Here is a 12,166-nt window from a genome sequence, read left to right as displayed (position 1 = left end):
TATAGGCTACTTATAATTCTCTCTCTCTCTCTCTCTCTCTCTCTCTCTCTCTCTCTCTCTCTCTCTCTCTCTCTCTCTCATGATTGAAGATGGATGTTAACCTTTCTATGTTACTTTCCATAAATACATTCATAAAGCATTAGGGTAAAAACTATTACAAATAGTACGAGAAGTTGCAGTCAGCACTAATGGCCTTTTATTCCATGACGGGATTAAAAGATTAGTCAAATTAACTGTCGAATGTTAAATAAATGCAATTGAGGTTGACGGTAAATTCGTAGATGAATGTGAAAAATTGGTGGAAAAATCTATTTAAGAATTGCATAATGTGAGCACCAAGTTTACAATCGCTGACACAGTAGACCTAATTATAAAGTCTGGATAACTATTTAGTTATAAGCAAAGATTCGGAATAAGGAAACAAGAAGTAATTCAGAAGGTAAAACTGAATTGCAAGACTTATTATTAAACCCAATGAGAGGTAAAGAAGATGGGTAAACAATTACCGAATGTTTCACATTAAAGGGAAAAAGAAATTGGAAAGAGAGAGAGAGAGAGAGAGAGAGAGAGAGAGAGAGAGAGAGAGAGAGAGAGAGAGAGGGTGGAGATATTAAAATAAAAACCAGACATATAGACTGAGAGAAAGATGAAACTCGAGGATGGAAGGCTCGCACGGAATACTGGAACCTCACCAAAGTTTATTGGTCGTAACAGGGAAGAGTAGACGCTCTTGTCAACGCTTCATTACGTGCTCTCACACGTCGTCTCTCGGTGTCATTTCAGCAGTGGATACTCTCTCGTCCTGTTTTATTTATGAGTCTGCAAATTATTCCTTTGACCTTCAAATTGTTTCCATGGATCAAATTTTCATATTCTCTTTGCGCAGCGGGCAGTTCCTGTTCACAGCTTGGGATGAAGTGTATGCGATGGTGCAAGATGTACTTTTTATATCTTTGTATAACCTATGTATACATATACACAGAAAAGTTAGAGATCAATGACAGTGAGAGTAGAAGTAGTCAACAAATACTAATGAATCTTATGTGTGTGTGTGTGTGTGTGTGTGTGAAATGGATGAATGTGCGGAAGTTTTCTGTACCACGATTCATCCATCATTAAACAGTTAAAGTATGAATATGGCAGTTTCTGTTGTCCTGTTGATATCTCTACGTTTGGGTCAACGGCTCTTAAATGATTAAACATATATATATACATATATATATATATATATATATATATATATATATATATATATATATATATATATATATGAATATATATATGTATATTTATGTGTGCGTATATATATATATATATATATATATATATATATATATATATATATATATATATATATATATGTATATATATATCTTTCCTGTCACGCTGAGCGGCATTACCAAACGTATGACCAATCGGTCTCAAACCCGTCCCTTGGATATGGAGATAGGGAGTAGTCCTACCATGGCGAGAGAGGGTTGTAATTAGGAAACGGGGAGCGGGTGAGAAACGGTGAATCTTTGTGTACATACCTATATTCCGATATAAAATCATACAAATGACAGCACTTAATACTGCTAGGACCATCAGATTACACACTTTTCCTTTTAGTGAAAGTGGCATTTTACGTTTCATAATATTATTTTGCTTACCAAAAGCTTTTCATCCTATGCTTATCCTTCTTTTTATTTCGGTATCATGGCCTGGGGAAACTCATTTACAATCTCTAGAGCAGTGTTTCTCAACCTTTTTTTACCAATGGCACACTTAGGATCTTATAATGATATCACGGCACACTTGGAAAATTTAAGAGAAAAAATTAAGAGAATATATACTTGTAAATATGAGATGGAACTACAGACTTAAGAAATAAAACACTTTTAAATATGAACTTACTTTATTTCAGTGTTTTTCTTAGAGTAAATTGTGAAGATGATTAGTGTGAAACTTGTGCCTGGTGTTTTTTGGCAACTTCCTCAATATTTGGTCGAATGTGTGATAAGCAGACCCTCATTTCTTCTTCAGTTGATCGTAGTCTCTCTCGCTTCTTAGTGTTGATGTTATTTAGGGTTGAGAAGCCAAGTTCACATAATTAAGATGTAGAAAATTGCAACAAAAGTGATAAAGCTTTTTTAGATAATGTGGGATATTCCTCTTGAACAGATATCCAAAATGAGTCAATAGGTACAGTAGAATGTTTTATTTTTAGATCTCTGTCACTAGAAATGGTGGCCAGTTCCTCTTCTTCACATAACTGTAATCCAATATTAGAGGGAATATTCATGAAAGGATTTCGAATCCAATCATACTTCTCTGTGCTCAGTGATGGAAAATAGTGGTCGATGTTTTCATCAAGCGCTGTCAGGTGAGAAACAACAATAGGGATCATTTCTTTAATGCAAGTGGTACGCATTGAAGGAAACATCAAAACTACCTGAGCTTGCTCTATTTTTCCAAATAATAATTTTCTCTTTTAGAGCAACTAACTTATCTGTTGAGGTCAGAATATTTTCATTTCTCCCTTGCATGCTACTGTTTGTGTTGTTTAATTGACTGAATATTTCTGTTAGGTATTCCAGTTTAGACATCCAAAGTTCACAACGAAGATGCTCACAGAATTTTCCCTGCTTTTCTTGGTCGAAAAATACGATTAATTCCTTGTGTAATTCATGAACACGAGTTAATACCTTACCTTTCGATAGCCATCGAACTTCGGTATGCATTAGTAATCTAACATGCTGGGAGTCCATTCCTTTGCATAGTTGTTCAAATAATCTTGACTTCAAAGGCCTACTTTTAATATAATTTACTATTTCAACTAGCTGGTGTAACACCAGTTTTAAATCTTCTTGTGATATTTTTGAAATAAGAACTTCTCTGTGTAAAAAGCAATGAGTACGAATAAGATCTGGGTTTTCTTTTTCTGCAAGAGATACAAATCCTTTAATACAGCCTGTCATACATGGGGCTCCATCAGTGCAAATGCCTACGCAAGATTTCCATGTTAAATTCATTTCTCTAAGGTAGTCAGTTATCACATCAAAAATATCTTGACCTCTAGTAGTAGTTGACATTCCTTTGCAACACAAAAACTGATTGATTATTTCACTGCCATCAATAAAACGTACAAATGCAAGCAAGTGACTAGTGTTGCTTATATCCGTGGACTCATCAACAGTTAATGCAAAAGTAGAATCCTGAAGTTTTTTCTGAACCTTTTTTTCAATATTTTCAGATAAATCTAAAATTCTTCTGTGCATTGTATCATTTGATAAGGGGATTTTGCTAATTTCTTTTTCAGCTTTCTCACCAAACATGGATTTAACAATCTTTTTGCAAGCGGGCAGTATAACTGACTCAGCAAGTGTGTGAGATTTAGATTTTAATGCTATTATTTCTGCGACTTCAATTGAAGCAAGCTGAGCCCTTTATGATGCGGTCATTGTTTTCTCAAATACATTGCACTGCTTCGATTGCTGATCTAAAAGCCTTTGAAAATATACAAGATCTTTATCCTGCAGAGATGAATGTTTAGAAGTGAGATGTCTCTTTAACTTACTTGGTACCATGGATTCATTTGGCATTTTATCGCCGCAAACTACACATAATGGATTTGGTTGAGCAGCATCTCCAGACCAAAAAAATCCGAACTTCCAGTAGCTCTCATTATAGGCTACTGTCTATTTAAATAATGGCGAATTTTTGCCTTTTTTAAATTGGAGTTTGTTGGGTTCAATGATTGTTCACTATCAGACTCACGGCTGCCACTAGCCTCCTTTCTTATAAGAAATTTATCCATTGTGAAGAAATGCACTAAAATCAATAAACATGGTACTCTTGTCCTGCAAATACACTGGTCAATGGGAATTATCATAAAACCCCAACAGACTGAATGAAACAAAAAGGCTAGTAATGTGATTGGTGAAGTGCACTACCATGACCACTCAAGTACTGTCTCAACCGACACTGACAACAAGACACCGAGAGTATGCAATGAGAGTGAGACTCAGACACGTATGATAAGCGTAGGCAAGGTGACCAGAGCTCTGCTTTTGAGCGGAACAAATCAGTTAACTGATTGTAGATATGCCCTACTTTTTTAATGTTACTAATATGTTCTGCTTTCTTATAAGTGTGCCCCAATATTTACTGAATTGTATATGTGCGTGTCTAGAGAGAGAGAGAGAGAGAGAGAGAGAGAGAGAGAGAGAGAGAGAGAGATGGTATGTAATGGTTGATAGACCATCCATCCTCACATGTAGGCCTACATTCATCCAACGTTGTTTATATGTGAAGCTTTTAATAGTACAGGAGTCTCAAATGATGTGCATTTCTTTTACAGAAATATACCTACCAAAGACTGAACAAAAGGCATGCACATGATTTTAAGTAAAATTTAAATAACTATTGGCAAAGATATGTAAATTGTATTCATAATTATATCAAAAGATATGTGTGCATGTGTGTGGGTGTGTTTATAATTCCATATATATATATATATATATATATATATATATATATATATATATATATATATATATATATATATATGTACATATTGTGTATGTATGTATGTATTTATGTATGTGCTTTATGCATACACACACATGTACGGTATATACAAGAGGGAAGTGTCCTTATTTTAGCTCACAAATCTGGTTACATTACGATGATTACGTATATGATACATATATCAATTATCAAACTTGGATGTGATTAAACTCCTAAAATCGATTGCAGATGATAGCAACAACGGGCAGCCTGAAGATCAAAATTCAATAACAACATAGCAATATACTCATTACAAGTAGACACAGTGCTACATTAAAATGCAACTATTTTGGTTGAAACAAAAGGAACTATACTGAAAATGGTTTGAAAGCATGAGGCAATACCACGTCATACATCCCAGACAGAACGACGCCCATCACAATACCGAATGCCATCTCCACTTATAATATTAAACTTTTATTAATTGTAGAATTATTATAAATATTATGACGAACTCAAATGGCTGAAAGTTACTTATGTAAACTGCAAAGTAGGCTATATTTTAAATAATTGTCAGTATCAATAAGCATTACTTTTCATTCACGTGAAACCAAAATCTATACCCATTTTTGGTATTTTCTGGTGTGCCATGACTATATTTCGTGGCACACTTCAAATAATCTCGTGGCACACCAGTGTGCCGTGGCACACTGGTTGAGAATCACTGTCTAGAGGTTCATACATAACCCTTATTTATTGTCAGTGTAGATCTAAAATTACCTTAATGGTATGTAAGATAACTGAATCAACCTTCCGTTTAAATGATCTATTTATAAATACGCGGTATTGAACGAGTTTTCCTCTCCTTACGAATATAATTTCCTTCGAAGATTCCATCAAGGAAAGTTTTTTCCCTCACATCGAAACAAACCTCAACTTCACTAACGCATTCAGAAGAACCTTTTGGAATTCTTCGTTGTTTCCCTTGTAGAGGTTCACACCATTTATCATGTTTCTTCACGAGGCAAAAAAAAAGGGTTATTTCAGTTAGACCATATATCAAAGTTTCTCAAAACTTATTGTTGAGAGGTTCTTATTGGCACTTTCTCCTCCTCGCTTCTTTGAGTCTTTCTTGAGGCTCGAGTCTCTCCTCAGCCAGTCAGGCAAGCAGCTTCTTAATCGAGTCATCTTATCATTATTATTTCTAATTCAATTGAAAATGAGATTCATTCCTATTTGGAAGAAAATATTAGTTTAAGGCTTCTCCTATTTTTTTGTTCGATTTTCTCATCCTTTATCATTGCCTCCGCAAACGACGTTGGATGGAGGTTATGTTTTTACCCCTGCTTGTGTGTTTGTAATTTGTGTGTTTGTGTTTGTTTGTTTGGGAACAGCTTCCTGGCTACAATTTTAATCGCAGAGTAATTAAACTGGCAGGAATTACCTGTTAAGTAAAAAGCTGGAAATTATTAAATTTTGGAAGGTTGAGGTCAAAGGCCAAGGTCACGGTCAAGCGAAATGTTCAATTCACGTAATCAGCCATATGTTTGGACATCGTTGTCACAGACTTCTAACTTGGTTCATATTTAAGTGTGGGAAAATCCACGCAAATTAATACATGTTAAGGTCAAAAGTCAAGGTCAAGGTCGTCCAAAAGGTTAAGAAATTAGCTGCCCCTCTAGTTTATCCTATTTTCCTTGCCTCTCAATTTCCTTCACTTTACTTGGAAATAGTTGACATTAAATCCTGTTATCATTTATCCTGTTTTCCTTGCCTTTCATTTTCTTTCTCTTTTCCTAGAAATAGTTGACGTTGAATCATAATGAGAGTCATATTTCAGATGCCTTTTTTGGTGGTGAGAAATTCAGCATAAATAGTTCAATATAAATAGAGATAAATCTTGCTGTAAGTAAGAGAACACCAAAAAATATTTCCGAGGAATAGCATTGGTGAGGATAAACATCTATAAAGAAGCTTACTGTCTTTATGGCGACATCGAAGGGAAAATACGGACGTGCTATGATTCCATAACAAAGAATTGCTGTACTTCCTGATTTTTTTTTCTTCTTAAAAAACTAACATGTACTTTTAGATTTCACTGGTGGACATGTAGCTTCTTTAAAAGCTTCCCTTACAGAATATACTTCCATTTTTTTGGCATAGTACCACTTTTATAGCGAAAAACGCCGTTGGAATATCGACCAAAAATCTGTTTTTTTTCTTCTTTAAAGAGTAGCGCCTCTCCCTCGACCCACTCACTACCTCGTCTATGGCGTCCTATCTAATGTCACCATCACTCCGTATTCTTTTTTTTTTTTATGGCCGAAGGTGCCTTGGTGCACTTTTAACATCCATGTTGAATATGTGCCAGTTCTCTCTCTCTCTCTCTCTCTCTCTCTCTCTCTCTCTCTCTCTCTCTCTCTCTCTCTCTCTCTCTCTCTCTCTCTCCATAGACATCTGCAAGCTGAATATAAAACACATGGAATATCATAGTTCTACCGAATGCGATGATGGAAGATGTCATATGAAAGTTTACAAGTCTTCATTTGTATGGTCGCTTTCTGATCAAAATATTTAAAGTGGCCAACGAATTTCACTGAAATTTTGGGTGTAGGAGAAACAAGAAACACCCAATAATGAAAATTTAGATTTCTTAAGGGTGAGTTATGGTTTGACCTCTCAGGGCATCCTTAAATGACTGGAATACTTTTGAACTTATTCAGCAACAACTGTTGCGATAAAGGAAACTGCTTCAGAAGAAGCACAGATGCATTCTCCTAAATCTGTTTACTGGCTAAAATAAATTACGCTTTTATATCTACGTAAATATGGATTCGCTCGTTGAAGAACATTAAACAGTGTACAAGTACTTTGTACTAATTCCTATACAACATATATCTATTTATGTTGTGGCGCTGTCATATTTTCAAAACCGTACAATCATTAAGCTAAAATATATAATGATTTTAGACTGAAGGTTTTAGACATGAAATATAGTGTAAAATCACTTACCATGAATAAGCGATTATAATATGCAGTATGCCAGTGCTTACGATATACAGTAAATTAATTCTCACAATATACAGTGAGTCAGCGCTTACAGTATATACTGTAGTATGTCAGTTCTTACAATCTGCAGTAAATCAGTGCTTACAACATACAGCGAGCCAGTGCTTGCAATATGCAGTCAGTGCCTCCATTATACATTAAGTCCGTGCTTCCAGTTGTTGGAAAATGGTTACCTTGCTAGCAGAGTCTAACTATTGTAAAGAAAATGTGTTATTTTTCATTGCCATTAAAGAAAATATGAAGCAGATTCTGAGCAACATCCTCGTTATTCTTATTTTCAAATATTAGGAATAAAGATAAAAATGTCCTCTCTCTCTCTCTCTCTCTCTCTCTCTCTCTCTCTCTCTCTCTCTCTCTCTCTCTCTCTCTCTCTCTCTCTCTCTCTCTCAGAATGAGACAATAAAAGACAGAACATTTACTCACAGCAAAATAAAAAAAAAGAAGAAAAATAATGAAAGCTAGGACATTATTTCAGGACTGGCAGACTGCATTAACTATCAAGTTATCAAGGCCATATATCAATGGGGTGAGGCGGTTACGTTCGTATTTATGAGGTAATGTCCCTCCAGAGAGTATGACATCACCTAGTAAAAACAATTGGGAATGTACTTAGGAAATAGTCTCATTGTGTGCCGTCTCACTCGCAGAAGAATGGCACCGCCTGGCACAGATTTTTTTCGTAAAAAGAAAACAGTGTTCTAAGGTCGTAGACTAGCGTCGATTTCTGTCTTTGTTCTTCTCTTATTTCTCTTTATTCTAATAGGAACTGAAGCATTTCCCCAAAAACGACTGAATCTCCCAAGGAAAGAGAAGACCTAACCATGCCCCAAGTTTACCAAGAAGTTCTTTCCTTTGACTTCTTTTAAAATCGTGGAATATTTTTGTGGCAATTCAAGATACGAAAACACGATAAAACAATTTTATGTATATAAAAAAAAAAAATCTCTTGAAGCTAAGAATGTGAAGGAAATCTATACATAGCCAAAAGAGACTTTTATTGGACATCACAAATGTTACCCATGAATCGGTCGTAATGTTAATTAATTGCTACGGAACTGAAAAACATAACATAGCTGTCCCCGTTTAAGTCTGTTTCTCCAATCTGTGCTACTAAAGACGATGTTTCACGATGAAACTATTGTCTTGGTTAGTAACAATGATCAAACACACTTCCGTGAACATGTATATGATATGCAAATTTCCTCGCCAATGGCAAGGGACAGAAGGTGCAATGAGAGAGAGAGAGAGAGAGAGAGAGAGAGAGAGAGAGAGAGAGAGAGAGAGAGAGAGAGAGAGAGAGAGAGAGAATTTCTTCTTTCATGACCGACTTGTTATTATCGAGACGTTTCTATGAAAGATCATCAATGATAAAGCCACGAAAATATATTTTGAGAATATATTATTTAGCTGATGCTCAATGCATATTTTACTATTCTGTCCTGTCTATTACTTTGACTGGAAGTTTATTCCTGCATAATGTGTAGAATCTACAAATCCATATGAAAAGAACAATACCAATTATTATTTTGATATTTTGATTCAATTGATTAGTGTAAACAAGAACGTTGACATGTCGCAAGGCTATCCCAAGATTAGTAATAAACTTATACAACTTTACGAAAAAGAGATTCTATTAAAATAAGAGGGAAAATCGTAACTTGAACACTAAGGACATCCGCGCCTTATGAGTCTGGCGGAGGTCGCCATTATGCACACTTGAGAGTATGATACGACGGGAGCTTTTATATTATAGGTTCCTGTGTTCTATCATGGCGCTATTACGCTCGCCAGCCATGTCGGATTTGTAAGGCATATCGGGACTGTAAATCCGTACATTTGGAAGGATACATGGCTCCATAAAAGGGCAATATCATAGACGTATAAAAGTAAAACAAAGCCACACCAGCAGCCGTGTCTGAAGTCATATTAATTTTTTGTAGCCAGTCTACGGTTGTCAACTTGGGGAGAAAGAAAAAGATAGCCTATTTGATGCATGATACAAAGAGATGCAGGATTGTATGTACATTACAGTCAAGATGAAAACAAAAATAAGACCGCAAATAATAATAATAATAATAATAATAATAATAATAATAATAATAATAATAATAATAATAATAATAATAATAATAATGGGTTTTTGGTTACGGTAAAAGGAAGGATTCTACCTTACATTAGAACTGTAGTTGAAAACTAATATCTTTCTGGGAACCATATGCTATTTCATTCATAATTAGACGTGAAGGCGAAGGGTGAAATAATTAATCTATTTCGATTTCATAATATTCAAGGTAAACTTCGTAGGTGACTGGTTGACTTCAAGATCTCAACACTAAGGAGTCCTTCCATTGCCTTCTAAAGAACATTATATCACCGTACGATTTCCTTTTACAGGCATTAACATGTATAGTAGGCTTAGTAGATATTCATAGCTTATTTCCATATTTTTCCAATTTCTCTCAGGTACTTAATGGGATTTTTTCTTGTGTTTTACGAGGATTTACTGACAATTTGCCGAGAACTTACTGTGAAGTTCTTCGTTTACCAGGAAATAGACTCCTCTCTCTCTCTCTCTCTCTCTCTCTCTCTCTCTCTCTCTCTCTCTCTCTCTCTCTCTCTCTCTCTCTCTCTCTCTCTCTCTCTCTCTATATTATATATATATATATATATATATATATATATATGCGTGTGTGTGAGTGTGCATGTATAAATGCATAAATGAATAAATACTGTGTATATACTGTGTGTGTATATATATATATATATATATATATATATGTGTGTGTGTGTGTGTGCGTGTCTGTGTGTATACACACACACAAACACACACACACACATATATATGTATATATATATACATATATATATATATATGCGTGTGTGTGTATTGATGTGTATAGTCTGAAAGCCATTAAATAAGCGGAGTCATTGGGGTCTGCAGCCCCGCATGTTGCACTGATTTTACCAAAAATAAAACAAGAGCTAAAAATAAGTATGGGTTTTTAAATTTCTTTAGGTATGGTAAAGTAAAGAAGAAATGGTTGATAACTGATTTACATGAAGAGAGAAAGCTGGGGGTTTAGCAATTGTTGAGGCAAAGGTGAAATGACACCATATGCTTGAATGAGAAGGACAAGAAGTGATTCTGTGTGTTGTTGCCAATTGGTGTAGAACTATGAGGAATGGACCTAGCTATTGTAGCGTCAGGAAAAACTCTGGGGATGGGTTACAGAAATCATTTTCATTTGGGGGTTTAAATTGTTAAGATTGGATGAGGCAAGAGAAAAGTTTTCATAGTGAGTGTATGTGGTTCAGGAATTTAAAAGAATGAGAAAGAAAGGAATCTTTTTTGTGTGATTTGATTTTTTTTTACCTGAAGGAGTTTGCAGATCATGGAAGGCTGGTTATGTTGAGTGACTTCTATGGAAAATAGATTCAACAAAGAAAGCGAAGACGTTGTTAGTGGGTATAGAGTTCTTGGATTGAATGAAAATCGAGAAAGTCTTGTGGAAAAGTGTTTTGAAAGGGCATCGATTGTTGTAAATACATTATTTCTACAAGAAATAATGTTCAATAATGTTTGAATAAAATGGTGAGAAACGTATTCTAGATTGATGGTTGGTAAGGAGAAGAGTTGAAAATGAAAGTGTATCAAATTATTGCTTAGACGAAGCAAATGTTAGGAAAGGTATAAGTTTAAGTTACAGAACATAATGGTTAAAATATTACAGTAAATTTTATAAAAACGAGTGTTATCTAATAGGTTCAATGTGAGATGGACATTTCAGGAGAAAATGTTGGCTATGGATGATAACACAAAGATGGAAGGAGTAGGGGAATATTATCTACAATGATGAGTCTTATGATAGAAAGAATACCAGAAAATGCTAATGTAATTGGTAGGATGAGGGATTTACTGTGGGAGATATAGATTATTTGAGGTGAATTCTTATAAAAGGAAATTCAAATACATTTATAAGAGGGGATAGATTATGAAGTTCAAAATGAAAAATGAACTCCCGATTCCAAATATACATCGCCTGATTCATTCTGAAAATAGATTCATTTAAATTTCAAACTCATACGTGGAACCTTTCAAACTGCAATGCATCATGCCAAATTTCTCGTGTAAAACTAATAGCGAGGACCAATTTGCAATTGATTACGTGCGATAGTCTGACAGAAGACAGTCATAAACACCTTCACAGCAAACTTTCTCAAAACACACGAGACGCTTGTTCTTCAGTGGAGTTTGGATTCTCTCTGTAAAAAGTTTTTTGTTTTTATTTTCACTGAATCAATTTTCGACTTAAAATAAAAAAAAAATTCCTCATAATTCATATGAAAACTAATCTTCTGCAGTAGGCTAGTAGTAAATAGCCTATACATAATTGTATAGACTAGGCTGCTCAAATAAACTGACAATAGTCGAATAGGTTTTAACAAATCACTGAGAGTTATTTTTATCATGATATTGATCCATTCCAGGCTATTAATATAGTGAATATTTCCTAAAAAAAAAAACGTTAGTTCCTGTAAAAAATTATAGATAAAACTAAATGTTTATGAAGTACCATGGCTTTCCTATTTTAGATGAAGATAAATA

The 12,166-nt window shown here is 34.7% G+C and overlaps 1 protein-coding gene across 1 annotated transcript; it reads right to left on the bottom strand.

Moving 5' to 3' along the window:
* Positions 1-2,393: 2,393 nt before the first annotated feature.
* On the bottom strand, positions 2,394-3,317 carry LOC137620442 (zinc finger BED domain-containing protein 5-like). Its single transcript, XM_068350605.1, has one exon. The coding sequence runs from the start codon at positions 3,315-3,317 to the stop codon at positions 2,394-2,396; it is 924 nt and encodes a 307-aa protein (XP_068206706.1).
* Between the last annotated feature and the right edge of the window lie 8,849 nt (positions 3,318-12,166).

Source organism: Palaemon carinicauda, chromosome 2 (assembly GCF_036898095.1).
Source record: "Palaemon carinicauda isolate YSFRI2023 chromosome 2, ASM3689809v2, whole genome shotgun sequence".
NCBI classification, from domain to species: domain Eukaryota; kingdom Metazoa; phylum Arthropoda; class Malacostraca; order Decapoda; family Palaemonidae; genus Palaemon; species Palaemon carinicauda.
The sequence above is the reverse complement of the archived record's forward strand: the minus strand, read 5'-3'. Positions and strand labels throughout refer to the sequence as shown.

Coding starts and splice junctions, on each gene's coding strand:
- LOC137620442 (XM_068350605.1), bottom strand. CDS start 3,317: ATGTTTGGTGAGAAAGCTGAAAAAGAAATTAGCAAAATCCCCTTATCA.